The 27,720-nt window shown below is 46.6% G+C and overlaps 2 protein-coding genes across 2 annotated transcripts in view; one reads left to right on the top strand and one right to left on the bottom strand.

Moving 5' to 3' along the window:
* glra1 (glycine receptor, alpha 1) overlaps positions 1–13,880 on the top strand; it is a 106,688-nt gene extending 92,808 nt beyond the window's left edge. Inside the window, exon 11 of the mRNA XM_086139308.1 lies at positions 10,163–13,880. Within this exon, the coding sequence (XP_085995434.1) occupies positions 10,163–10,453 (291 nt within the window). The 3' untranslated portion in view covers positions 10,454–13,880. The remainder of the gene's footprint in view (positions 1–10,162) is intronic.
* A 400-nt stretch (positions 13,881–14,280) lies between these two features.
* g3bp1 (GTPase activating protein (SH3 domain) binding protein 1) lies at positions 14,281–27,202 on the bottom strand. The gene is made up of 12 exons (XM_086139307.1): positions 27,075–27,202; positions 21,628–21,744; positions 21,466–21,547; positions 20,561–20,734; positions 20,233–20,323; positions 19,869–19,962; positions 19,432–19,702; positions 18,938–19,042; positions 18,665–18,782; positions 18,342–18,467; positions 17,977–18,086; positions 14,281–17,598 (listed from the first exon to the last, which is right to left on the bottom strand). The coding sequence occupies exons 2-12, from the start codon at positions 21,720–21,722 to the stop codon at positions 17,356–17,358; spliced, it is 1,509 nt and encodes a 502-aa protein (XP_085995433.1). The 5' UTR covers positions 21,723–21,744; positions 27,075–27,202; the 3' UTR covers positions 14,281–17,355.
* Between the last annotated feature and the right edge of the window lie 518 nt (positions 27,203–27,720).

The following is a 27,720-nucleotide window of genomic DNA, read 5'->3' as shown; positions in this document are numbered from 1 at the left end:
GATACGATAATCCCCACCTCCAGGCCGAGTCTGGTGAATATTCAGTCTAGTTTTTCAACATTGCAGATTTTTATTTTTTTTTCTGGCACATTTTAACTTCTGCGTGTCTTCTAATAACATTTTTTTTTAATGTAAGCATTTATGTTGTCATTGGCAAGCTGGAAATATTACACTGCATAAATCAGAGAAAAATACTACCAGCAAAATTATCAAATATATTCACATAATATTATATATTTTTTATAATAATCTTAATAACTACTCCAATGACTGATGTCAGTCACTCGTAGGGCTTTATGGTAGCAACAATTTGGTAATAATTTTTTAAGATAAAAAGGCCGAGTCTGGTGAATATTCTGTCTATTTTTTCAACATTGCAGATTTTTATTTTTTTTTCTGGCACATTTTAACTTCTGCGTGTCTTCTAATAACATTTTTTTTAATGTAAGCATTTATGTTGTCATTGGCAAGCTGGAAGTATACAACACTGCATAAATCAGAGAAAAATATTACCAGCTTATTATCAAATATTATATTCGCATAATATTATATTATTTTTAATAATAATCTTAATAACTACCTCAATAATTTTTTGAGATAAAAAAGCCGCAAATAGGAATTAATGAAATAAAATACCAACAGAGAGAGAAATATCCCATAAAAACCCACCGTGAAAATACCAGGCTACATTTTACCGCCTTGAAATTATCAGCGCCACGGGAGGTGTCCGGCGGGGATTCGTTTCCAATATTGAATATTGATCAGCGGAGAGAGAAATCTTATTAAATGTGAGGACGCCTCCAGGGACGGGGGCGCGGATTACGTCGCAGCCCGGGAAGCAGCCGGGCCACACCCCGTGGCCGCCGCCGCCGGCACAGAAATCATCATTCTGACGGCCGCCGGTAAGCGAAGCCCGGACCCGTGACGAAAATCTGAAAATACGACCTCGGCCGTGAAGCTGAGATGAAGGAAAAAGGGCGGAGAGAGAGAGAGCGAGAGGCGAGGAGAGGGAGCCGAGCGCCACACGGTCTTAATTAACCTCCCGGTCCAGAACGTCTAATGCGGTTCTGATGTGATCCACGGCCTCCATTACAGCTCGGAGAGGCCATCAGTCAGCGCTGGCCTCCGTCACCCCGTCCCGCCCAGACAGCTGCCGTCCTCCCGCGCCATCTTTTGTCCGTGAAACCAGGGCGGCGAGGAAGGGGGAGGGCGAGGCGGCGTCACCGGGGGGGGAATTTTTGTCTTATAAATCCAGTCTAGCCAAAGCTCGGTGTCATTTATTTTTTTTTTATCTTGAATTTTTTCACTATTATCTTAATTTTTTTGACTTAATTTTTTTTTACAATTTTTTTTTTCTAATTTTCATTTTTGTCTTTTATTTATAAGTCGGAGGGACGCCGTAAAGGATTCTGTTCCCGTAAGCACGCCGTGCATCAGAACGCTTTGTACGATTTTTTTCATCCCCAACGATCGTCAAATGACTCGCCTGATGTTTCTCCGCTTTTTTTTATAACTTAATTTCGCTTCCATAAAGATGGCTTCGTCCAACAAAAAAGTTTTCCGAAAATGAATAAAAGCGGACGAAAGTGAACGTCGCACAATCCAATACGGCGCTCGATCGGCAAACGTAAATAAAGCCACCTTCCTCGTGCAACCACGAGTTCGGAAAGCTAGTTCTCACGCAAAAATCGGGCGTGAGACTAAAAACGATTAAAAAAGACTTTTTTTAATCGTTTTCTACGAGACGCCGACTTAACGGCGAAATGTCGTAGGTCGAGGAGCGCCTGTACTCCCTAATACTCCCATACTCCTGATCACTTAATACTCTTGATCTCCCGCCGTTGGAGGAGGTTTCACGGATTAGAGCATCTCTCCTCCTCCTCCGGTTCGGTTGCGGTGATAAAACACCCCGAATGCCGTCCGGGGGTCCCTGTAATCCCACGTGGCGACCGACGTCCCCGAAGCCGGTGTCAGCGGCAGCTAATTCCCCTACAATCGCTACATTTTTTTTTATCCCCTCTCCTTTTTAAATTTATTTTTTTTGTGTTTTCCCTATCGATTGCCCGGCGACGGCGAGGGCACGGGGAGAAAGAGCGGCCGGAGCGCCCGCCTTCTAATTAGAAAAGAGAACAGACAAATACCGCAGCCGGTTTCGGGTAGGGGGTGACGCGGGATGGGGGGAGTTGCGGGGGGTCGGCATGTGGAGGGACATCCCCCCCTGCTGGGCGAGCGGCGCCACTGCGGGACGGGATCAATGGAGCGGCTCATCCGTGAAGGATAGACCCGGCTGGCAGCCGCTCGCGGAGGCCCTTCACAAAATCAAAAGGAACGTGGAAGTCGTCTTCCTCCCGACGACGTGTCTGATGTTTTTTTTTTTTTTTTTTTTTTTTTTTTCCTATCAAATTGAGATCAAGCCGCTCCGCGTTCTCGTGGTCGTCGTCGTTGTTTTTTTTTTGTTTTTCGTTCAGCATGAAAGAGTTGGGAGTCGAATCTGGCCGACACCGACAGTCCCTGGAAGAGTGTAAACAAAGTGCTGTTGACATTGAGATGCGTGTGCATGTACGTGCACTACTTGTGCTTGTTTTTGTGCGTGTGTGTGTGTGTGTGTGTGTGTGTGTGCGCGCAGCTGCTGAACAGAAACACGACCAAAACACGGCTTCGGGGAGGGGAAAGGAAAATGTTTTTTTTTTTTTTTTTTGTCAGTACAATCTCGGGACTCGCAGCATCTCTGATAACAAGTCATGTGACGCAACGTTCCGGCCAATCAGCAGACAGATGTAGTTAAGCAGCTGATAATAGCAACATCAAAAACAACAATAATAACAGTGATAATCCTAAGTAGAAGGATATTTTTTAGAATAGTATAATAATAATGATTATCATTATTATCTTTACAGTTTTATTTGTATTTCTTATTCTCCCCCCTTTTTTTTTTACTGTTTCTACAATTTCCTACTATTATTTATTATTGTCATGTTTTACTTGAAACTCTGCCACAAGAATTTCCTGCAGGATAAATAAAGTTATTCTTATTCTTATTCTTATTCTTATAATTATAATTATAAGAATAATATATTAAGCCACAGAGGTGTTTCTCCTCAACAGATCCAATGGAAAATCAAATTAAAAATGCTAATCACTATTATTATTATTATCATCATTGTTGTTGTTGTTATTGTCATTTTTACACTCTTGTCCAAGAGCCAACAGCAACAAATTTTCAACAAACAACAAACATCTCAAGATCAGTGGCGTATCAGTTCCTCCCTCTTGTTTGTGTAGTCAGACTTCAAAACCTGCGTTTAAAAAAAATATATATATATATTTTAATTCTATCAGCAGTTGAAATTTAGCCCTAAACTGACAATTAGCACAAACCTCCAAAATAAAAAGATAAAAAGAGGATAAAAACTTATAGCAAAAACACTGAAAATCAGTTATTTACGTTGGTTTTATCGATGAAATGCGCAGCTTGCAGGTCTGAATCACGACTCGGTTATTTTATTCTGCCTGTTATTCTTTCATTCATCTTCCAAAATCAGGACCACAACCAAGCGTTCACTCCCTCATTCACACCTGCAGACAAAATACATGTCTTCAATGAACCTGCTGACTGTAGAAGAAAAATACCACGAAAGTAACTAATGCATGATTATAATAATAATAATAACAACAACAACAACAACAATAATAATAATAAAAAATTAGTAATAATAATACTAAAATAATAATGAAAATAATAATTAATAATAATAATAATAATGATAATGATAATGATTATAACAGGAAGGCAGTCCCCTTGCCTATGGACATGTCCCGGCGCTCGTAATGAGCAGCGAAGCAGCGTTTGGAGGATCAGCGTCCTTGCTCGCCGGCAAACGCTGACAGCGCCTTCTTAAGGGCGAAGCCCGCTCCGTGATTGATCGCTCGTAAGCAGCTCATTATCTGTGAATCCCCTTTTTTTCGCCAGAGGTGGGGGGTGCTCGCTCTAAACGCCGCGATCAGGGCGTCTGATCAGCGGCTCATGGAACACGGGCAGATAAGAGGCGGCGGGGATTAGGAGGCCGAAGGAGGCGCCGGGCCTTTGATTGACGGCTCGCCTGCCGTTAGGGGGAAGGACAGCGTCCCGTGCTAACAACGTGTCGGCACAACACCGGGCCGGCTCTATGTTATGTCACCGTGGCAACCCCGGACGGGTGCACGGATTCATGGCTTTCGGGCGTTTCACGTGAAATTCTCTTCGATGGGAGGTGAGCGGGAAATGTTCCCTCTAATTCTTCCATTTAGTCTATATTTTTCCTTCAGAAAACTCGCTTACTACTTTGGCTTTTGCATGTTTTGCAGAGCAAACCTTTCAAGAAATGCATTTCTTTTTTACTTTGGTTTGGTAGACGGACGTATCACATTCGCCGCTCGCTCATTTCGCCATGATAAGGGGTTAGCATATTAGCATTAGCATCACTTATCCTTGCCACACTTTAATTATTGTTATATAGCGCGTATTGGCAGAGCACGTGCACAAGTACTGTCAATGCCGTGATTGGCTGCGTAGCGTAATTGCATCGTATCGTCTGATTGGCTGGACGCCTGTCACTCACAGAGTTACACAGCAAAATGATACGAAAAAAATGTTGCATATCTAATTCATTTGCTTAGCAAACATTTGTCACCAGTCAGTCAATGATAGTGGAGTTTAGGTATATTTTAATGAGGATTTTTAAAGCAATGGTACTTTATTATATAATATATTTAATATTTTAACTTAATAACAGTAAAATGGCGGGTCAATTTTAGTTTTTTAGGGATTTCTAATCCTTTTTCTGTCATATTTTTCAGATTCTGAACATCATTCCTAGTTTGTTTTAGGTAGCCTTGCCCTTTTTCAGGCATCACCTTCCTCATCTTCAGGGTAAATGGTTGCTTTTAGCCCTTATTTTAATCGCGGATGAAGATGAAACCGAGGCGCGACCAGAAAAAAAAAATAGCCTGTTGATTAAACAACAGTCGCTGCCGCCGTTCCCTAATGGGCCAGGAGGCGGAGCTTAAACTGTTAATGTCAATCTGCAGAAACACTTTGGAAAGTGTCCCTTTCGGCGGCACTGTAAAATAACTTTTCATCTCTCGCACACACACACACACACGCAAACGCAGACACACACATCCTCCTCAGAGAGCCTGACACCACCCCCACCCTTCACTGGATCCAAACGCCTGGTCTCCGAAGCAAATCTCCAAGGGTAATATTTGCAAAGGAGACGGCGAAGGACAGCAACCCCTCCACCACACACACACACACACACACACACACACACACTTACACACAGACACACATTCTCAACACGCTTCACTTCCTGCTTCCTCCTAATCCGCTCCATTAATCACATCAGCGGAGGCGGAGGTATAAACGTTTCAATCGAGAGAGAGAGAGAGAGAGAGAGAGGGAGAAAGAGAAGGAGGGAGAGACGCTTGATGGATGAGTGAGCTGAGAGCTTCTCATCATCCTGCTCTTCATCTTCAACTTCTTCTTCATCCCTTCATCCTCCCCTCCTCAGTGATCCGTTCCTCCTCTCCAGCCATCACTTCTCACATGGACTCTCCTGTATTATTATCTCAAAACAAAATATATAAAAAATGAGAAAACTCGATCTAAAAATAGGTGGAATAAAAAAATAATAATGATAATAGTGATAATAAATATTATATTATATGATTTGAAAAATATAAATAAAAAAATGAGTGACAAATTATCTGAAAAATGTGCTGTTAGTGCCATTTTCCATTTTTTGTAATTTTGTCTCAGATTTGGATATAATATTATTGCATTATATTTTGGTGATTGTTGATTATAGCATAATTATTTATAATTACTTTATTGTATTTAATTTTGCTTTTTTTGTTGAGTACATGCTTATTCATGGCATATGTATTTATGTTTATGTTAACCAAATAAGGTTCGGAGCAGGCGCTGAGCCATGACGTGATCAGTTCAAATGTGTATAAAGATAAAACTGTTGGATACCTGGGCTGATTCAGTAAAGGACGGAGCGAACACACTGTTTTCTACCGTCGTCAACAGTAAACACGCGTAGACTCGTTCTTTCCGTCTTAGAGTGGTTAAATGAGTGAATACTTTGGCAAATACTTAGAGGGAACTTTAGCCGCTACATGTGCAAAAGTGCAAAAAAATGCAAGGAGTTCTGGGTGAGTCCCTTCATTTTCTTGCTTCTGTCTGTAAGACCCTTCATTCTGGACTTTGCAGTATCTTTGCCTCCTCTTCCTCCTAACTTACCATCTCTCCATCCCAGCTTCCTGTTAAAGGTGTGTTTTCGTCTCTCGCGGTCAAACTGCGGATGCAAACTTCTCAAGTTACGAGTTGGGTGCGGAGGTGAATCTGGAGGCAGGTCGGGTGTGTCCTTGCAGGAGCCGCCCTTAAAGGACAAGAGAGAACATCAATCTGGTTTTTTATTCCGTCCCGTCAAGTAAGACGTTTCTCCTCCGAGGCCGAGACGGTGAGATGAAGGATGCGTGCTCTTTGTCCTCCATCAAAGGTGTGTGTGCAGGGTTTCAATGACCTGTGGACTGATTTTCTTCTGAAGCGGTTTAGTCTCTTGGGGATTCAAAGGGACCTTGAATGAAGACCTGTGTGGAAAAAACGGGGTTCTTGAGCAACGACATGGAGTCCTTGGGTGAAGACATGGAGTCCTCAAATGAAAATGTGGAGTCTTTGAATGAAGACTTGTAGTCCTTTAGTGAAGACCTGGTGTGAAGACATGGAGTCCTGGAGTTAAGATTTTGAGTCCTTGAGTGAAGACATATTGTCCCTAAGTGAAGGCATGGGGACATTGAGTGAAGACACGTTGTCCTTGAATGAAGACGCAATGTCCTCGAGTGAAGACATCGAGTCTTTGAATGAAGGCCTGTTGTCTTTGCGAAGACATTGAGTCCTTCGGTGAAGGCATGGAGTCCTCAAATGAAAATTTGGAGTCTTTGAATGAAGACTTGGAGTCCTTTAGTTAAGAACTGTTGTCTGGTGTGAAGACATGGAGTCCTGGAGTTAAGATGTTGAGTCCTTGAGTGAAATAGTGTCCTTGATTGAAGACATATTGTTCCTAAGTAATACCATGGGGACATTGAGTGAAGACACAGAGTCCTTGAATGAAGACACGATGTCCTCGAGTGAAGAAATCGAGTCTTTAAATTAAGACCCGTTGTCTTGCGCAAAGACATGTAGGCTTTCGGTGAAAACATGGAGTCCTCAAATGAAAATGTGGAGTCTGTAAATGAAGACATGGGGCCCTTCGGTGAGGACATATTGTCCCTAAGTGAAGGCGTGGGGACATTGAGTGAAGACACGGAGTCCTTCAGTGAAGACGCGATGTCCTCGAGTAAAGACATTGAGTCTTTGAATGAAGGCCTGTTGTCTTGTGCGAAGACACGGAGTCCTTCGGTGAATACATGGAGTCCTCAAATGAAAATGTGGAGTCTTTGAATGAAGATATGAAGTCCTTTAGTGAAGACTTGTTGTCCCTAAGTGAAGGCATGGGGACATTGAGTGAAGACATGTAGTCTTGTGTGAAGACATAGAGTTCTTGAGTAAAGACACGGGGACCTCGAATGAAGACATTGATTCCTTGGGCATGCTGTCCCTTCGTTGGTTCGCTGTCCCAGTCATCCCGAGAGTCTCCATGTCTCCAGACCAGGAGCAGATCTTCCTGGAGCCGCCGCCTGCTGGTCCTGCCCTCAGGATGCAGGACTTCTGGCCCACTTGCAGCATTTGGGATGAAGACATCCTCTGTCCTCCTCCTCCAATGAGCTGCCTCCGTGTCTCAACCTTGTCCCGCTGTGGTTAGCTTAGCCCCAGAGGTTAGCCCGGTCCCGGTCACTCCCAAGGACACTCATCCATTCGCCCGTCCATCATCTCATTCCCCTTCCACTCATCCGTTCATCTGTCCCTCCAGCTACTCTCCATTCACCCCATCCCTCTGTCTCCTTGTCCATTAGTCCATCAGTCCAATTATTTGTTCATCTATTCGTCTGCTCGCCCATCCCTCCATCCCCTCGCGTCCTCATTTGTCCCTTCCTTCGCGTCTCATCTCTCTATCATCTGCCACTGCCCCTCTCCATCCATCCATCCATTAAGCTATTCATCCGTCAATCATTTCAGCCACAGACTGACAGATCCCTCACTCCATCCGTCCATCCATCCATCCGTCCATCCATCTGTCTGTCCCCCATTTGTTTGTCCATTTCTTCCTTTCCCAGCTCTCCCTCTATCATTCTTTAATGCACTCCGATGGCACCACTTTGCCCCGAATCTTGTCTGTCAGGCTTCAAGGAGTACCGATCTCTCTCTCTCTCTCATCCCTCCATCCTTACCTCCCCCATCATTGCTCCTCCTCCTCACGTCCCTCCTTCCCCCACATTAATCACCTGGCAGGGCGAATAAAGCAGAGCATCTGTAATAGTTTAGCGGCGTCACTGAAGGACAAGCAGAGGTCAGCTGGCATTGCCGCCACCGCTTTGTGTGCGTGTATGCGCGCGCGCGCTTGTGTGTGTGTGTGTGTGTGTGTGTGTACATGAATTAACAGTAATACATGGCCCGGCGTGGACACAAGGACAGAATGGGGACACAAGGTGCTAAAAATGGATCACTACCTGGTTGTTGGACACACACACGCATGCACGCACGCACACACACACACACACGCGCGCGCACACACACTCCTATATTTAAAAAAATTAATAGAAGAGAATCAATTTTAGCCCTTTTTAGTTTAACGAATGCAGTTTGGCACATTTCGCTCCATCGATTTCGCCCTTCTCCTTATTTCCCCCCCCGAACAAAGGCCTCCTTTCCTCTTCCTTTCTTTCTCTCTTTCCTCTCCTCTGCTTTTTCTTTTTTTTTTTTTTTTTTTTTTTTCCTCGAAGCGGCCGCTTGATTTGTAGCCGCTGCAGAGGCTTTTTGCGTCAGTCGTTAAATTCCCCTGCAGCCGACGGGTTCCTTTCCTCGCCACGGAAACGCTTTCCCCCCCTTCTTCTTTTTCCTCCCCGTTTTCATTTTTTTCTCCTCCCTCCGATTGTCCTCCTGATCCTCCGTGGTTCCTCCTCATCCAGCGCTTTTTTTTTTTCTCGCTTCGTTTTTTAACATCTTTTATTGATCCAATGCGGCAGGAATGAATTGAAAAAAATGAAAAGTGGGATTTGTGATATTAAAAAAACTCACCTCGGTGACCTTGACAGGTGTCAGATCAGGCCATCCGTCACAGCGACCCCCCCCCCCCCTTACACACACACACACACACACACACACACACACACTTGCTGTATGTGTGTTTAGTTTGATGCATATTGTAAGCACATTGTGTGTCTGCGCAGTGTGTGTTCGATGAGTGTAACGCTTGCAGGAGGTACAATGTGTACGGTAAGTGTTGTACTGTGAGTGTGTTTAGTGTAGCAGGTATAATGTGTGTGTGTGTGGTGTGTGTGTTTGGTGTTATACATGCAGTAAGTATAGAGTGTGTGCATACCAATGTAGCAGGTACAATGTGTGTGAAGGTAGTGTCTGTGTAATAGGTATATTTTATGTGTGTGTGTGTGTGTGTGTGTGTGTGTGTGTTTAGTATAGTGCATATAGTAATAATGTGTGTGTACACAATGCACGTAAGGTACACTGCAATGGGTGTAGTACGTGTGTGTGTGTGTGTGTTTGTGTGTGTGTGTGTGATGCATATAGTAATTATTGTGTGTGCGCATCATGCTTGTTGTCGGTACAATGTGTGGTGAGTGTAGTGTGTGTGTGTGTGTGTGCAGTGTAGTAAGTTTGTGATTTTTTGGTTTTATTCATGTAGTTGGTACAATGTGTGTGTGTGTGTGTGTCTGTGACCGTGCACATATATGTGTGTTTAGCATAATGCATATAGTAATTATTGTGTGTGCCCATAATATATGCAAGTGTACAATGTGTGTGTGTGTGCGTGTGCGTGTGTGTCTACCTCTGTTTAACCAAATACGTAAAAAGACTCCTGTGATGGTTCTTCCTCTCGTCTCCTCCTCTTCCTCCCCCCACACCGGCAACACACACACACACACACACACACCTGAGCACACACTCTCCCCCCCCGTCCCCTCTCAAACCGTGTCTGGCGTGTCCGTGTGTCTCCAGGAGGACGAGACGGGCGAAGGCCGCTTCAGTTTCCCGGGTTACGGCATGGGCCCGGCCTGCCTGCAGGCCAAGGACGGCATGGCCATCAAGGGCAACAACAACAACGCGCCGGCGTCGTCGTCGGCGGCGCCGGAGAAGAGCATCGAGGAGATGAAGAAGCTCTTCATCAGCCGCGCCAAGCGCATCGACACGGTGTCCCGCGTGGCCTTCCCGCTCGTCTTCCTCATTTTTAACATTTTCTACTGGATCATTTACAAGATCATCCGCAGCGAGGACATCCACAAGCAGTAGCCCCGCCGACCCCCCGACCTCCGCCCTCCTTTGGCTGAGGATCCGCGAGCCGAGCCCTCGGACTTTTAACGCCTTGTTTACCCCTTTGACCCCCCCCGCCCCGTCCCGATTCGCCCCCCCCCTCCCCTCCCTCTCCCCGAATAATCCGGACCAGTGCAATAGCAATGCAGTCAAATGCATGATTTATGAATGTGGCAATATCTCACTGAGGAGAGGAGAGACCCTGCGGGACGTCCTCCTCCCCGGGCATCGTCCTTGGAGCCGCGGGCGAGAGGGGGGGTCCGGGACGGGACGCTGTGTGTACTCATTGTGTATTGGTGGAGGTGTGTGTGTGTGTGTGTGTGTGTGTGTGTGTGTGTGTGTGTGTGTTGTGGGAGGGGGGGGGGGGGGTCCCCGTCCGCGAAAGAAGAAGAGGATTGAAAAGAATCGGTGCTTCCAGGGATTGAAAGCGGCGCCGAGGATCCACAAGCTTGCGTGTCTTTTTTTTTTTTTTTTTTTTTTTCTGTTTTTTTGATTGCTTCGGGAGGCCCCGCCCCCTGACCCCTGACTCCGCCCCCCCCCCTCCAAGCCAGACAGACTTTTCAGCACCGCCGGACGAGAAGGAGTCACACACGGAAAAAAAAAAAAATAATCACAGCGGAAGCGGCGGAGAAGAACGCCCACTCCTGTGTCCGTGCGGGGGAGGGGGGGAAATACTCGTGCCAAAAAAAAAAAAAAAAACGACACGCCGGCGCCGACGCCCGGCAGCCGCCACGCTTCCCGCCGACCCATCGCCCGACCGATCGATCGATTGGCTCGGTGTTGTGTTTTTATTTTCGGAAACAGCGGACGCCATGATGGACGAGCGCTTCCCCGCTTCCACCCCCGACCCCAATGTGTTGACTCCGCCCACTTTGTTAAGCCCCGCCCACTTCGGTCGGGCACCCAAGCTGAACCTCCTCTTCCCAGCTGCTCCTTCAGCTTCAGTTACCTTCTTCTTCTGCTTTGCGCTGCTTCTCTATGCAACCCCCCCACCCCCACCCCGTCCACCCCCGATATGCAACATTGGTTTGAGCTCCACGGCGCCCCCTGCTGGAGGGAGGCCTCGCACTCGTCTAAAACCGCTACGGATTCGTGGACGATTCAAAAGGGAGGGATAGAGCGGAAAGATGGTGGAAGAGAGAGAGCGGACATCTGCATGCCGGGAGTGGAATCCAGCCCCCCTTTACTCCCCTTTGAACGGGAAAAATGTGACGAAGGTGATTTTAACCAGCAGAACCTCTGAGCCAATGAGAGCGGAGATAGCAGACGTCCGAGCGGACACAGACTTTTATTTTGGCGGTCTCTCCTTGTCATCCCCAAGCTTCCTTCCACTTCCTCCCGATGCCGGCGCCGATGTCGCCCATGTTTTAGATCCCGTATCCCGGACTCTTCCCCCCCCTTGGAAGGTGTCTGAGGAGCAGCGGATGGTGAGCGAAGGGAAATTGCCGGCGCCAACGCGATCCCTGCCTGCTAAATAAAAGCCCACTTTTCCTCCCGATGCTTTTATTCGACTCGAAAAAGGTCGTTGAAAAAAACGTAGCCAGCGGCGGGTACGATGCGGAACTGCGAGTGCTTCCGGAATGTCCCGCCTTTCTAGAACGGTTTACGTCGTTTTCCGGAATCGCCAAAAAACTTCCGTCTCTCCGGATCGGCGATCCGAACGCCGCGGGGTGACGAGCGGACCTCCCCGACCCCCTTCGGCTTCCGATCCCGAAACAGGAAACGATGAAAAATTCGCTGGTTTGCGGGAATAAAGCGCACAGAGTCATTTGTTCACCACCGCCAGAATTCTGGAATTAATTCACAAAAAACAGCAGCAGGTGTTTGAAAACCGGGATTATGAATCACAAGTACTGATAATATTTACTGCAGTGTACAAATACTTTACTGTACTTTTATTTCCCTTCAATATTTTATTCAATTTTTTTTTCTTTTTTAAAAGCAGGCGAGTTCAGATTATTGATGTTTGGAATGGATCTTAGCAGCCTAAGATAAATTTTAGCTGCCTTAGATTAATCTTGGCAGGATGGGATTAATCGCAGCAGCCTTAAATTAATCTAAGCAGCCATGGAAACCAAACCCTTAGATTGCAGCAGCCTGGGATTAATTTCAGCAGCCTGGGATTAATCTCAGCAGCCTGGAATTAATCTCGGAAGCCTGGGATTACTCTCGGCAGTCTGGGATTAATCTTGGCAGCCTGGAATTATTCTTGGAAGCCTGGGATTAATCTCAGCAGCCTGGAATTAATCTTGGAAGCCTGGGATTAATCTTGGCAGTCTATGATTAATCTCGGCAGCCTGGGATTAATTTTGGAAGCCTGGGATTAATCTCAGCAGCCTGGGATTAATCCCGACAGCGTGAGATCTAAGAAGCCTCTCGGGGGGGAAAAGCGACCCCTGCAAGAGGCCCCTCGTCCGGAACCCTCTTCCTGCCCGTCACCATGGAAACCCTTCGTCTCTCGAACTGAGCCGGACGAACTGAAACGTTCGCCTGGAGACGGAGAGGAGATTCACTCATTGATTCATTGATTCAGTGATTCATCGGTCGGTTGCTTCACCCCCGGGTTCTTCTGCTCCTCCTGTTTCTGTACAGCTAAAGATTTAATCCTATATTTTTCACCTGAGAAAAGGGTTCATGTCAAACTCAGAGCGGGTCCAGACCACCGGACGGCGTGGCCCGGCGCCCGACCCCCGACCCCCCCGAACGCCTCCCTGCTGCAGCCGCTCCACATTTATGTGCCATAAAGGGTCGCCGCGGCGACGCCAGTTGGACCCGGTGTCGCCATTTTCTACACACACCTCCTCTGTGGGCGGAGCTTCCCGACGACGCTCCGCCGTCTCGCCGGTTTATATGTAGCATCACAGTCTGGAGGACGTTTGTCAAAACCTCGGGTTTTATTTCCAAGGAGCATGATTTGATTTGTGGATGACCCCCCCTCCCCTCTCCCCCGCCTGTATTTTATTGTATGTAATGAAAGAATTTGCTGTGACGGTCGCCATGGCGACGGGGGCGACAACATTTTGATCTCGCTGCAGGAAAAGTCATCACCAATTGAAGAATAATTTAATGAGAGCGACCTTTTTACAGTTATTCAGGAATAAATAACTGAGAAAATTTGGTTTTAAACCACTTATTTTTTCGAGAAAAGAAAATGGAAAAAAGGATTATGTTCAGCTAAAGATTAAATATTTCAATAATATGGAATAAAGATTCTTAGAGTAAAATAAATGAATAAAATCAAGTGATGACTTCACTTGTTTTCCTGAAAATCTGTGGCTTTTTTTTCCTCTATCCTGATTTTTGAATCAAATCTCATAGATTAAAAAAAAGATTTAAAAACATAATTTCTTTAATTCTGAGTATTACCTCACAAATATTCGAGATGGATGTCATCCTGCCAACCCCCCCCCCCCCCCCGATTCCCCCGAGGGAGAGAGAGACTCCTGAACTGCTGTGAATTAAAGGAAATATTATGATTATTATATTTATTATTATCATGATTACTATTAAGAGAATAATTTAAGGATTATTTTTGTTTGCACTCGTGGGAATGGCCTTACTTTGTCTCCTGTGAACCTGCTGGCACAAAGTGCAACCCTTTCTATTGTTTTATTTGTCTTTTTATTTAATTTGCAAAAGATGAACTCCGGCTCAATTATGATGCTTATGCCCCCCCCCCCCCCCCCCCCCTTACCTCCCCGCCACCGCCCCCCTTGAGAGCATTTTATCAAAGCGGGATGAAAAAAAAAAGGAATTAAAAATAAAAATACAAAAAAATACAAAAAAAAAGACGAGAAAAAAAAACGTTCAGCAAATCCTTTTTATTTTTCATTAATCCGAGGAAATAATATTTTGCATGACTATAAAACGCGACGGCAGATATTTTGGCTTGTAAAGAAAAAAAGCAATTTGAAGAGAAAAAAAAAAAAGAATGTAGCGTTTCTGCTTTATCTGTATATATAATTGAATATTTATTGAAACCTGTCCTGCTACTAATTCTATTAACGACGGAAGCTTTTCTCAACTCAGCCTCTTCCTGTTTTTGAACTTCGTCCAGGTCGTTGGAGTTTGATCTGCTTTCTGTTCCTCCACCCAAGGATCTGTGTAACCAGTCCAGACAAGGGATTAAAAAAATGGCAAAGAAATGCGCCCCTGTGTCGTCTCTGCAGCGTCTTACACAGACACACACACACACACACACACAAAATCTAATGTTGGCATTCAGAGATAATTATCGAGATTAAGGTTGGAAATTATGGGATAAAGATGCAGCACATGTGACGTCCCATATTATTGTGGCTTGGATAACAACGATGTGAAAAGAGATAATCTTCACGATGTCTTGGCTAACAGAAAAAAATAGCATTTTATTCATTTATTTATTGTAAAAAGCAAATTCGTCTTGCTAAGTTTAAACAGTTTTTGAGTTAGTTTTTAAGTAATGTACCCAAATTATTGTCCAAATGTGCGGAAGAGAATGACATCTGTATGTGTGAAGGATTGTAATAATCTAACATGTGAATGAATGAATGAGTAAATGACTGAATGTATTTTTTATAATATTATTGCATTTTTTCAATACATATTTCATGCTATTTAGGATTTATTTTTTAATACCTATTTATTAATTCTCGTCCTTTCTCTGTATAGCTTTGGTTAATTTAATTAAAATGTTTTTTCATTTCTTTTTATGACTTGAAATATTTTGCTTTTTAATGAGAGGAATTTTTGTTGTTTCTTGAAAATATCTTCAGTGACTTTCTTTCAGTTTCATACTGTTCACCAGTATTTACTAACATTCGATTTTTGTTGTTACTAAATTTAAATCTTTTTTTTTCTCCAACAGCTTACTACTGATTTGGCAATATTGATTTTGGATACTTTTCTTTTTAATTTGAATAAATTAATTGAATTTTATTTGATTTTTTTGAAGAATTTTACCTAAATAAACTAACTTTATTATGTCAACTATTTCATAATTTGATACTTCTGCAGCTTTAAAATCACTTTTACACTTCTTGATTTTTTAATTTTAACTTTTAAATTAAATTGATCCGTTGTCTTTTTTTGTATACATTTAGGGAACGTCAGAAAAATCTTTGTTCATATTCCTGTTCATTAAGATATATTTCCAATTTTAATTTATGTCATATCTCTAGTTTCCTTGTTTTACTGTTGAAAAAAAACGGTTTACACCTAAAAAAAATGATGTTTTTTAGGTGTAATTTCTCCAATTTTTTTTGGAATATTTTTTTATTTTAGATCACTTCATAATTTATTTTATAATTTTACTGTTTTAGTTATTTAATTGAATCATAAATTCAGCTTAAAGTTAAGATAATTTTTTGCCATTTATTTGCTATTAATATATCTTAATTATTTCTGGATAAAATTATGATATTTGTCTACTTGTCCACAGTGAATTCACAATTCAAAAAATCCTCATATATATATATATATATACGTATACTGCTCAAAAAAAATAAAGGGAACAACGCGATGTTACTCCAAATTAATCATTTGTGAAATCAAACTCTTCATTTAGAAAGCAACATTGATTCATTTTGACTTGTTTTAAGGACATTACATCAATATTGGATCAGCCTTTCATTTTGAGTGACTCCAAATGCAGACCTCACTGGGTTCATACATTTGATTTTCATTGATCATTTTTGTGTGATTTTGCTATCGGCACATCATTCAACTATGTAAAGAACAAAGTATTAAATAAGAATATTTCATCAATTCAGATCTAGGATATGAGTGTTTCCTTTAGCTATATATATATGTATATATATATGTGTATATAAACACATATATATATTTCTTTTTTTAAATCTAAGACATTATTTTCAGATTAGGTTGTTATGAGTGACGGCAGGAGGAAAAACCACATCAGGACTTTTTAAAACAGTAAATCACTTTTAATTTAGTTTCTCGTCTGCAGGTGAGCTCACTCTGTTTCTCTTTTTTTTTCTTTTGTGTATTTTTTCTTTTTTTTTTTCTGGAACACATGATGACAGATGAAGTGCATGGCCTGGGCAGGACTCGGACTCGGACTCGCGCTCGCGCTCCCAGTCCGTGAACCCACACACATACAAGCCAACAAACCTTTTATTTTTTTCAAAATAAAAATCCTTCGGAGGTTTTTTTTTTTTTCTTCCTCATTTCTTTTTTTTTTTTTTTTCCTCTGTTGCTCCCGACCTGATAGGAATAAAAAGATAAGACAGATCCGTCGCGGCAATACACAGGATTGCCCGGGCAGGAGGACACGACGACACGTTCCTTTAAGAAACAGGGAGCCAGAAACGCTGCGGGGAAATTCAACTGACGACCACAAAAAAAAAAAAAAAAAAAAAAAAAAAAAAAAACTCCGGGTTTTTTAATTCAAGTATTTTTTTTTTCTGTTTGTTTTTCTCTCGTTTGTGTTTTCGTTGGTTTGAGGAGATTCAAGTTCGGCGTGAAAAAGAAAACATCTACACCAGTCCAGTTAACACGCGGTGGTAGAGGAGGACAGAAGGGAGAAGTTCTGAGCTCCTCGGAGGGGCGAGAGGAAAGCGGGAGGAGAGAATGGAGCGATGAAGAGTGACATTCTCCTCAGGGAGGTGGAGGTGAGCAGCAGCAGCAGCGGCAGCAGGAGGAGGAGGAGGAGGAGCCGTCTTGGTGGATGAAGGGTAGAGCCGGCGTGACGGGCAAAACCCTTCGAGGAGAAGTTTGTGTTGAGGAGCCTCCTGCTCCTCCATGCAGTGAACTGAAGGTGTCGGATTAGCGAGTGTGCGTGGGGGTCGGGGGGGTCGGTGTGGGAGGAGATTCCTCTGATTTAGTTCCTGCTGCGGTGAATTCAACGCCGTCCCGGGCACGGGCGGGGAGACCCCGCCCTCTCACTGGCGCTGGGCTGAGTAGCGGCCCTCGCCGGGGCCGGCGCCGCGCCCCGAACCGAAGCTGGGTTTCTGTGCCATGCCCCCGCGGGTGGGGGGGCCCCGGGGGCCGCCGCCTATCCGCTCCCGGGGGCCGCCGGGCCCCCCGGGGCCTCTGGGCCGGACGTCGCGACGCTCGCCCTCGCGCGCCGAACGCGTCTTCTTCTCCTCCACGTTGAGACGAACGTCGCCTCGGAACTTGATGGGCTGAGGACATCGGAGGGGGGAGACGGCGTTAGGACTTCCTAGACGGGCGCGTCTTTAGATTCAGACGGCGGCTCTTTCAAAATAAAAGCCCGGACCGATGTTCTTTCCTCTGCAAACAAACTCAATGCCGCTTCCGTTTCACAAAAAGAGGAAATAAAAACATTTGACGCATGCGACCCAATCATTAACTATTTCCTCTGTTTTGGAAATGGATACGACCAATGGGATGACTGGAAAAAAAGTATTTTCTCCAGAGCTCCAGAATCATCCGCTGTTCATTTGAAATCTCCATTCAAAAATTCCTTTATTTACAGACGTCAGAGGCTCGGGGAAGAGATCTAGATTGTGAAAGCGGAGCAAACAAAGACGGCGTCTCACCCGGTTGCTGAGGATCTTCTGAACGGGCTCGGCGTCGTCGAACACCACGAAGCCGAAGTTGGGCAGCTTCCCTCCGCTGTTGATCCTCAGCTCCAGGACGGTTCCGTATTCTGCGGGGGGACGGCGGACAGAACGGGGCGTCGGTACTAACTACGGCCTGAGGGGCGGCGCTCACACGGGCGGGATCGGTAACTTCCTGACTGCGGAAGCGTCTCCTTTGGTGCAATTTCACGGCGAATTTAAATAAACACTTCACATGACTGAACGGGGTCAAAGGTCACTGGGCAACCTGGCCTGAAGGGATCATGTGACGGACAGGTGTCCGCTCCATAGAAGAAATTAAATGAAAAAAAAAAACGACTCACGTTCAAAGAACTCCTTGAGCTCTGTCGGCTCCACGTTGTGGGGAACATTGCCCACGAAGAGCTGCTGGGCGTCGGTGTATCGGACCGCCCGCCGCACCTCCGACTCGCCCTGCTCCCCCTCGCGCACTGCAGGAAACACACACACACACACACACGCCGTGCAGCAGGAGTTTACAAGCTTTGATAGTTTGACTCATTTCACACTTTATTTCTAGCATTCCTTAAGATTCTGAGTCAAATACCTGTTAACTTTAAGTAGGTCAAGTGTACACACCCACACACACACACACACAATTCAGGCCTGTCAAGAGTAATTACGGTACCTGGTCTGGGGCCCCTGTGGACCGGCGGGGGCCCGCCAGGTCTCTGTTCCCTCGGCCGCTGGTCCCTCTGGGGTCTCTGTGTCGTGGTCTGGGACTCTGGCTTCACCTCCACTCTGGGCTGAGAGACCGACACGCACAAACACATTTAAAATCAGCGAAGGAGAGAAGCTCCTCCTGCTTTTTCTTCCTGCTCTTCTTCTGCAGAAGCCATTATGGTAGATGTAAACACACACACACACACACACACCCCTGCGGCCGTGGGCGGAATCTCACCTGTGCTGTGGGCGTGGCTTTGACGACGTGGGGGGGGATTCCTGAGACGGGGACGGCCCCGCTGACGGGGAGGTTCTTGCTGGTGACGGAGGCCCAGGAGAACGGCTGCACGGGACGAGGAGGAGGAGGAGATCAGAATGGAGACATTTATGCGAGAACCGACGCTTCTTTTGAAAAATAAAACGGAGACACGGATCGCTGACTGGAAAACAGACATCGATCTGCAGCCAGTTGACTTTGCTTTGGCCGAATAAGCTCGATCGAAAAATAAAATTAAAAAAAAAAAAGTTTGTAAAAAAAAAAAGAGTGAGGGTTTTAAAAGGTTTTAAAAGTTCCGATATAAAAATATCCGGAAAAAGTACCAGTGAATAATCAGATTATCGATGAACTACAAATAATGGTAGATGAAACTCGGAACTTGAGTTGGCGGCGGCGGCGACACCTCGACCAATCAGACACGAGAGCAGTGAGGTCCTGTTGTCAGGTGACCCTACCCTGTTCTCCTCCGGGGCAGCGGGGGCGGGTTCAGTGGGCGCGGCGGCGACCGCGGGTTCGGCGGCGGGCGGTGCGGCGGGAGCGGCGGCCGGGCCCTTGTCTGTCTCATCGGCTGTGTTGGTCTCGGTTTGCGTCTCCAGCACCGTCTCCGGCTTCAGCTCCATGCCGGCGGCCTCCGCCTCCTTCTCCGCCTCGGGCTCCGGCTCGGGGCTCTCGGCCGCCGCTACCGCCGCCGTCTCCTCCTCTTCGCCAGGCGCCGCCGGCTCAGAGCTGGAACGCACGGAGATAACTGTCACGCCACTTTTACAGGCGGGGAAACATAACACAGCTTAACTCAAGTATGGTGATGTTTTCACTAACTTAGCGAGAACTTAGGGACACCTTCGGTTAATAACTTATGATTGGATCGCGGCGCGAGGGGGGAGGGGGGTCGTACCAGGAGGCCGGGTCGTAGAAAGGCGCAGACTCCTCGGCCGTCACGTCGGGGGAGGGGACCCGCTCCTCCAGCTCCTCCACCTCGTCCTCCGACTCTGCAAGAGCAGCGGGGGGGCAGAGTCCGTGCATCAATGCGCGCTCACACACTCACTCACTCTGGTTTAGGACGGCGATCTATTTTCAACCTCGGCAATCAGAAACACTGGAACTGATCAAGTAATTAATATTCAGGAGACCCGGTCGGCAACACCGCCAACTGGAAAATAACGAGACCGCTCGCGTTCGCGGGCTGGCGGCCATTTTTTTTTCTTTCCATCATTTCCTCCGACGACGGAGGAGAAACGGGCGGCGGACAAGATCCCCACCTTCCGGAGGCTCCGAGTCCGAGTCCCCGAACACCTCGTCCTGGTAGCGGAACACGTCGTTGTGGACATAGAACTTGTTGGCGACGGTTCCCTGGTGGGGCGAGAGGGTCAGAACGTCAAAAAAACCCTGATCAATGGAGAAGATAGATATCTAATCAAAGTGACAGCAGCCTCAAAAACATCGCTGGAGGAAAAAAATACCGATTGTCTTCGACGTACCCGGTATTTCAAAGTAAAAGAACACAAAGTTATGACCTTGAGGTCGCTATTGATCCGGCGATCGACACTTTGATCAAAATATGGATTTAGATCCGTGGGTTGGACCAACCTCCGGGGCCAAGACGAACGTCTGCATGAACTTTCTCATGGGCTGCATGTTGTTGGAAAGCTCGCCCATCACCTGCACCACCACGCCCTCGTTCAGGGTCGCGTGCGCGTCCACGTGCCTGATCTTGGTGTGACAGTCCCGGAAGCTCAGGGCCATCACCCGCTTGTGGATCTCCTGGAGGGAGAGGAGGTGAGAAGGTTGAGCTGCTAAACTTTCAAAATTAAGCCGCGTTGCCAGGGGGGTCATCGAATGGCGTCCGATGTCCTGGGGCCGAACAGCAATACAATATTTTAAAATACATAAATCCATATATATATATAAGGGTATCTGGTGGTTTGGCCCTCCCCGTGCACTTGGAGGGACTTGGTTTGTTCCAAAGTCAATCTAAATGTATAATTAGACGTGAAAATGAAAAGAACATGAGTGCCAGATCCTGATACTTTACTGATGCGATGCAAATTTTGCAGATTTGATCATGTCCCCCATGAATCAAACTCATTAATAGTACTCTAAGGTGCTTCATGAAACTGTTCAATTTTCAAACATCCACTTTCTGTCAGTTGGTGTGTGGGGTCATCCTCCATACTCAGCCCCGTGCTGCGGCAAGGTACCGTCACATTCCAGCTCCCCCTTCTACGTTTCTTATCTCGGGCGCCAGCGGGTATAACGCTGGGCCGAAAGACGTGACGCGAAAACAGCGGCGCAAGGGGACCCTTCTGAAGGGTCTCGTCCAGCAGAGGTTATGAAAGAGCCTTTTTGAAAGCGTCCTTCCTGGACAGAACGCCTCCCCTTAGCACATACTTCCAGTCTGTCCCGCTGCGACGGGGGGGGGGGGAGAGTCCAGTGTGGCGCCTCTGAACGAAAAACACTTCTATAAGCGGCAGTCGTCTGCCGGAGGTACTCACAGACTGGCCGTAAACAGCCTCCACTGGTTTCCCGTTGCTGTCCAAGCCGCCGTGGACGTAGGAGGAGTTCTTTCCGTAAAACCTGCTCGGACGCACAGATGGCAGCCTTAGAAAGTGTCCGAGCACGAAGGGCAGGGGTCGGAGGGCGGAGGCTTGTTGTACCTGTGCAGGTAGTCGGGGGCCTGGTTCAGGAGCGTGTAGTACTGTCGGACAAACTCTCGCCCGACCAGCTGGGCACTTGGCTTCTCCATCACCATTTCTTTGGTCAACTGGAATTCTCTTGAGGGGGAGGAGGGACAGAACGGAAAGGTTAGGAACGACCGGGAGGAGCGGCCCGATTGGCGAAGCCATGACGAGATGCGGCCTGTGCCGTTCAGAGGCGCGTCAATCATCAGTTAGTGACAAATTTGGATACTCGTGTGCACCCTTGTGCCGATGACACTACGACGAACACGGCTGACATTGAATGGATGGATATGAATGGATTTTGGACATTTGGTTGTGCAATCAAAGTGATGGGACTTTCCTCCCCGGAATATCGCAATGCTTTTTGGGACAAAAACTCCTAAACCGCACTCTATGGCATAACGTAGAGGCATCTTTACCATGGCGTTGGGGGCGGGAGCCGTCGGGCGACAGACGGGGTCGACACTGGACGGGCCGCGTGTAAATAACGGGGCCGGACGGAGCCGTCCAACCAGTCGCTCGTTCAATTCGGAGTCTAAAATGAACCTTCTGTTTTTGGACTGAGGGATATAGAAGATGAGGAACCCGCACAAGCAAGAGAATCGAGCGTGCGAAATGAAAATCCACCGATTGATTGATATTGTCCGTCTCGTGAAATCGAGCCTCACATCTTCGGGGAGGTCACCTTGGGCCTTGCCAGACATTTTAAAAGACCTGTCAACAAACAACTGAATTACAATATATTACGGCGACTTATCGTTGGCTTGGAATTGCGAGCCCAACAACTGACGGGCCGGTTCAGACCCGGTGTCTTCACATCCCGAGCGACGCGTCTGTAACGGGAACACTCAGGGAAAAGGTGCGAAAGCAACTGCAACACATCGGGAGCTGTACGCTTGCAGCCAGAATCCAAAATTACTTCCCCGACTTGCCTGCCAAAGTGTGTGTCGGGGAGGATCAGCAGTGTGTGTGTGTGTGTGTGTGTGTTGGGGGAGGATCAGCAGTGTGTGTGTGTGTGTGATGGGGCTGATAAAATAACTCTACAGGCAAAGAATACTTGGAAGCAGCCAAAGCAGTTTCACTTGTTGCACTCCACTGCTTTCATTTATGCTGCACAGCTACTCGGTTTAAATTAGAAATTTAACAACGGTGGTATAAAAACTAGTGAGGAAAGAACAACGCGTTGTTTACCTCCTACTAGTTTTATAGGACTTTTAAAAAAAAGAATCTGTTTTTTTTTTTTTTTGGTCTACCTCCATGAAGTTAGTGGACACGCGGTCCTGATTTGAACGCGGCCTCCTCAGTTTTTATGAGGTGCAAATGCACCGCGGAGACGATTTCGGGGGTTTACGAGGTGAACCCGAGGGTTTCACGACGGGACCGCGGGAGCGCAATCGATCCTGGAGTGTTTACGTTTCGGGGTGGAGCTCAGAGCGGCCGGTCCCTGCTTGTCCTCCGAGTGCACGCACAGGTTTGGGTTTGTATGCCGCGGCCAAGTGCCAGCGGATTCTACCTCCAAAGATAGAACCTCACCGGTTTTTGCGGGACTGTAAAAGAGGCGTTCTAGGTGATGGCGGGGGGGAATCTGCACAGAGATGGCGGCCAGGCACTAAACGATTTAAACATGCCGAACTGTAGAGCTATGTATTTACAGGTTGTTCATTTCAACACCTCCTGAAAGTGTTTGAAATCAGCCTCCCCATTAGCTGTCTTTACAACGCCCTCGTCCTTCGAGTCCCTTTCAGTGTTAAACGCCCGAGACGACGGCCGTTGTACAACGGCTACGTCCAACGCCACGCAACCAACCCGAGGAGTCAAATTTGGCAAAGAGGAACGTTAAACCGTCATTGGAACACACGGCATTTCAAAGTCAACATTTGTCCCACGTTCGCACGGCTACGACCGTTCGAACACCTGCAGATGCCAAGTCCCGATCGGACACTTGTGTGTCAACACACTGGAGGCGGCAGGCCTTCTTTGATGTAAAAAGTAGTGCTAACTATTACAGCTACTACTCAACAAAAACTGCGCGTGTGTTCATAAACCAAGTGTAAGTGATATTCTATGGATCATAATATTTTTAAAGTCAGATTTTGCAGTTAATAGGAATGCTGACTGAGCACACCTGGCATGATCACATCGACAACAGAGGCAACTCTTCGCGTGGACATTTACGGGCCGCGCCGAAGCCGAAGCCACAGATTGGGAATAACGGTGTTTAGATGTCAGGTGAACTCTGCAAGTCAGCAGATGTTTTGGGCTCTTCGCCACAATCCGGGCGCAAAGTCAGGCATGTCTGGGAATGTTAAAACACACACCAACAAATAAGGATGACAAAGCTTTCACACTAAAAAAAAAACAAAAAAAAAACACTACAAACTCCGAAAAAATACATCTTACAGTGAATACTGTGAAAGATACAGCCACGGTGATGTGAAACCAGGAATATCCATAATTCAAATATATATTAAAACTGATTCTGACTCCTGATTGGAGGGAGCATACTTCAATTTATACACACGTGTTTTATATATATATATTATATATTATATATATATATATATATATATATATATATATATATATATATATATATATATATATATGGGAGGAATATGGAGAACCTAGAGAACCCTGGCAGGAGAACGTGGGCACTCTCATTTCTTGTATTAGATATAATTAGCGGGTGAGTGGGAGGCGACAGGGCCCTGTATCGAGGCTGATGAAAGCGCTGACACTTTACTCGACAATCCTGTTTTTTGGCAGGTATCGACGCCTGTCTTGGTGTAACCTGCTGGGTAAAAATACAACCGACTCATGATTGGGTTAACTGAGCATACGAGGGGTCGGAGTTCTCCTATCTGGTTATATTTAAGAGGGAAATTATAAAATCTGAGACCAGATGGTTTTAATTCAGTCCTCATTTCGCCTGTGAAGGATTACCGATGCGGCATCACAACTGCGGTACTTTTTTAATATAGTGCTTCATTGCTTCTTCCTGCACTCACCCCCAGTTTGAGATGCTAGTCGGCTACCGCAACCTTATTTTTCTATCTTTGCATCGCAGAACTGAAAGGGCACGATGAGGGGCCCGCCAATAGTAGCCCAGCATCTTACACGTGTTCAATTTCAAGCAGAAAATCCCAACGTTGACTCCTGCAGTTGTTTTATCGTTTAACCAATAGATTTTTGTTAGTTTTAAGCCACAGGTTACATCTATTTATTAGCAGAAAATTATCTTGCCCGCGAATAGCGACGTGGACTCCACCCAGGGGTTTCAAACTAGTTGCTTTCGCACTGTAACTTTTTGGAGTTCCTCGAACCTCTCCATAAACCGGGCTTATTCTTTATGCATTGGGAGAGCAGAGGAGCCAGACCATGGACTTCAGGTCCTAGACCCGGTTTAGGTTCTGCTCCGAGGCGGGGTCTTTATACGCTTCAAGGAGCTCATGTGATATAGGTGCTTGGTGAAACTCATAACCACGCCCGTTACTTCTTGTGGACTGCGAAGCCCCAATTTTTAAATTCTAGTGTGGTTGCCGGTCAGCTACTTTCTTACATACTTTTGAAAAAAAAAAAACGGAGAAATGGACCGCCGGACGTCGAAGCTCTTCTGGCCAGCTACACCACACAGGGTTGCCATCGACATTTTTGCCAAAAAAGGTCTAGTGTTCGCTAACATCTTATGGGGTTCGTCACACAGTGAAGTGGCCCAGAGAGAAGATTGAAAACACTTCAGCCCATCTGATTATAGTCCGTGGCTATGACTCCATCTTGCTGAAGATAAACACTGAGGCAATGTTGCCTTACATTTCTTCACTTAAGGCACAAATTGCCCAAGTCACACTGATTCCTTACAGCGGACGAAAAGGGAAAGCTTTAGGTTCCCCAAGAGGAGCTGGACAGATCTTAGAACTAAGAGAGGGTCGGCTGAGGGTTTCCCTTGCATCGACGACAGCAGATCGGCCATCAGATAAAACTGATTCAGATTCAGAATCACACAAAAAGTTTTTCTCTAGTGTTTTACACTGACGTTCTGTGGACCAATATTTGTTTAAGGGAAGTCAGATGTGGGGGGGGGGGGGGTTCCAGGAAAAAACCCATGGTTCTTCAGAACCATCCTGGGACGGGGTTGGGAGAAACTAAACCCGGGTTGTATATCGCGGATGACAAACGGGCGCCACGGCAACACGCATTTTCAGTGACCCTTTCTGTCTTCGCCAGGCGTCTGAGAGCAGGAAAACGGTAATAACCTGCGAGGCGGGTCACCACGCTGAGTGCGTTTCTGGAAATACAAAAGTGAAACAAACAGCGGAGCAGTCATCTATGGAGCCTGGATGGTTGGGGGGGAGAGGGAGGAGTACTCTGCCTAATGGGTCTGTCTGTCTGCCTGCCACACCTGTCCTCCCTGCCCGCCGCCATCTGCTGTTCTGACACACTTAGCAACCGACACACAACCGACGACAACAACCGAATCAGGCCCGATAAGCCAATCAGAAGCGGATCGTGTCAGATGGTGGAGGAGGCCAGAAGGGGGGTTGGATAAATCCACTGCGTTCTTTCTGATTTAATGTCGCTCATCTTTACGTTTTATTGGGTTTTCAGCGGAACCGGTGCGGTCTGGATGTGCACCGGTGCCGGATGCAGCTAGGAATGGGAGCTCGGCGTGCAGACAAAAGGCCACGCCGCCGAGCTCCGCAGCCATTTATCGGACCGGCCGCCAGGCCTGCACCGCTACCGTCGGTCCCGCCATTAACCGGTTCGATCGACGGGACATTGGACAGGACCACCGGTTTTCCGTCCGTGGACCGGGCCCCCGGCGGCGGCGTTCAGGGCGGGCGGAGGACGCGCCGGAATGGAGTTCGGGCAGGAGCGCCCCCAAACACGTGTCTCGGGCCGGTCGACCCGGACTCACTCTGCACGGTGTTTAAGTAACCCACCTGCCTCGGTTAGACCCTGGAAGAAGAGACGGGCATTTCCCCGTGATGATGCATTAACGGGATTTATTATAAAAGTTGAACGATAGAGTTTACAGCAACGCGGTTGAGGAAAAAATGGCAGGAAGGGAGGGAGTCACGACTGAGTGGGCTATACTATGGCGGCGGCTATGTACTGAAGCAGCCGGGAGGAACCGGCTGCCGGGGAGACCTTTGTCGAGAACCCGAATTAAAATACCGCATTACATCTGTAAGTCCAATTTAATTTTATTTCAACGAAATGAATCCCGGGGCTCGGAGACATTTTGGCAGAATCCGGCACGAAAAGCCGTGCTAATACCAGAATGTTGCTAGCAGTGTCTCTCCGTGAAGTAGACGGAGCCCCACGGAGCGACCCAATTAACGCGATGAAAGCGATAAGAGAACCGTCAAAAGCTTCCAGTACCGGCGACTGGAGCTCGGTGAGGCGGGAAAACAAATACTCACCGGTGGGTCAATTATCAAAATAAAAGATGTGGCTGGGAAACGAGTGGATTCTTCGGTTCCCCTCGACGGCTGCCAGTGATACTAGCGGCGCCTCAACGTGCTGGAGTAGTCCCGTACCGGGTTCAGCTGCGCAGCCGAAAAGGACATCCCGCCCCCTAGGGTGGCAAACACCCAATCAGATTCACGTCTGATGATTTTTCGCCAATAGCGTGAAGCAGCTACAACGGTCTCTCTATTCCGTCCAATCCGCGTAGGCTGTGGGTTTACCTGGGTTTCCTCAACCCGGCCAATCACGTGACGGTGAATGGATGGAGGTGCGATGGATTTTGTATCCGGGGTCTACCGGTTGGGCGGGTCCAGGCGGCGGCAAGCGTGCTGTCGCCTTTTCGCCGCGGGGTGGCGACAAAGTGGCGTCAGGAGACCGAGAGGTGATCGAATCGAACACACTGAGGATTACAACACTTTTATGTAGTTTTTGAGATCAAATGAATTATAAAAATGCTCTGTGATTTCCATGCAGTTATTTTTGATTTTATAGAATTTGATAATCATCCCGTTTCAAAATATTCACAGCTTATGAAGCCTTTTTGAGGAATTAAGAGGAGTGCCCTTATTACATTATATTATAATTGTTGTTATCGTTGCT

This window comes from Fistularia commersonii, chromosome 31 (assembly GCF_037954325.1).
Source record: "Fistularia commersonii isolate RoL2024-O1a breed Wild chromosome 31, RoL_Fcom_v1.0, whole genome shotgun sequence".
Classification (NCBI taxonomy): domain Eukaryota; kingdom Metazoa; phylum Chordata; class Actinopteri; order Syngnathiformes; family Fistulariidae; genus Fistularia; species Fistularia commersonii.
The sequence above is the reverse complement of the archived record's forward strand: the minus strand, read 5'-3'. Positions and strand labels throughout refer to the sequence as shown.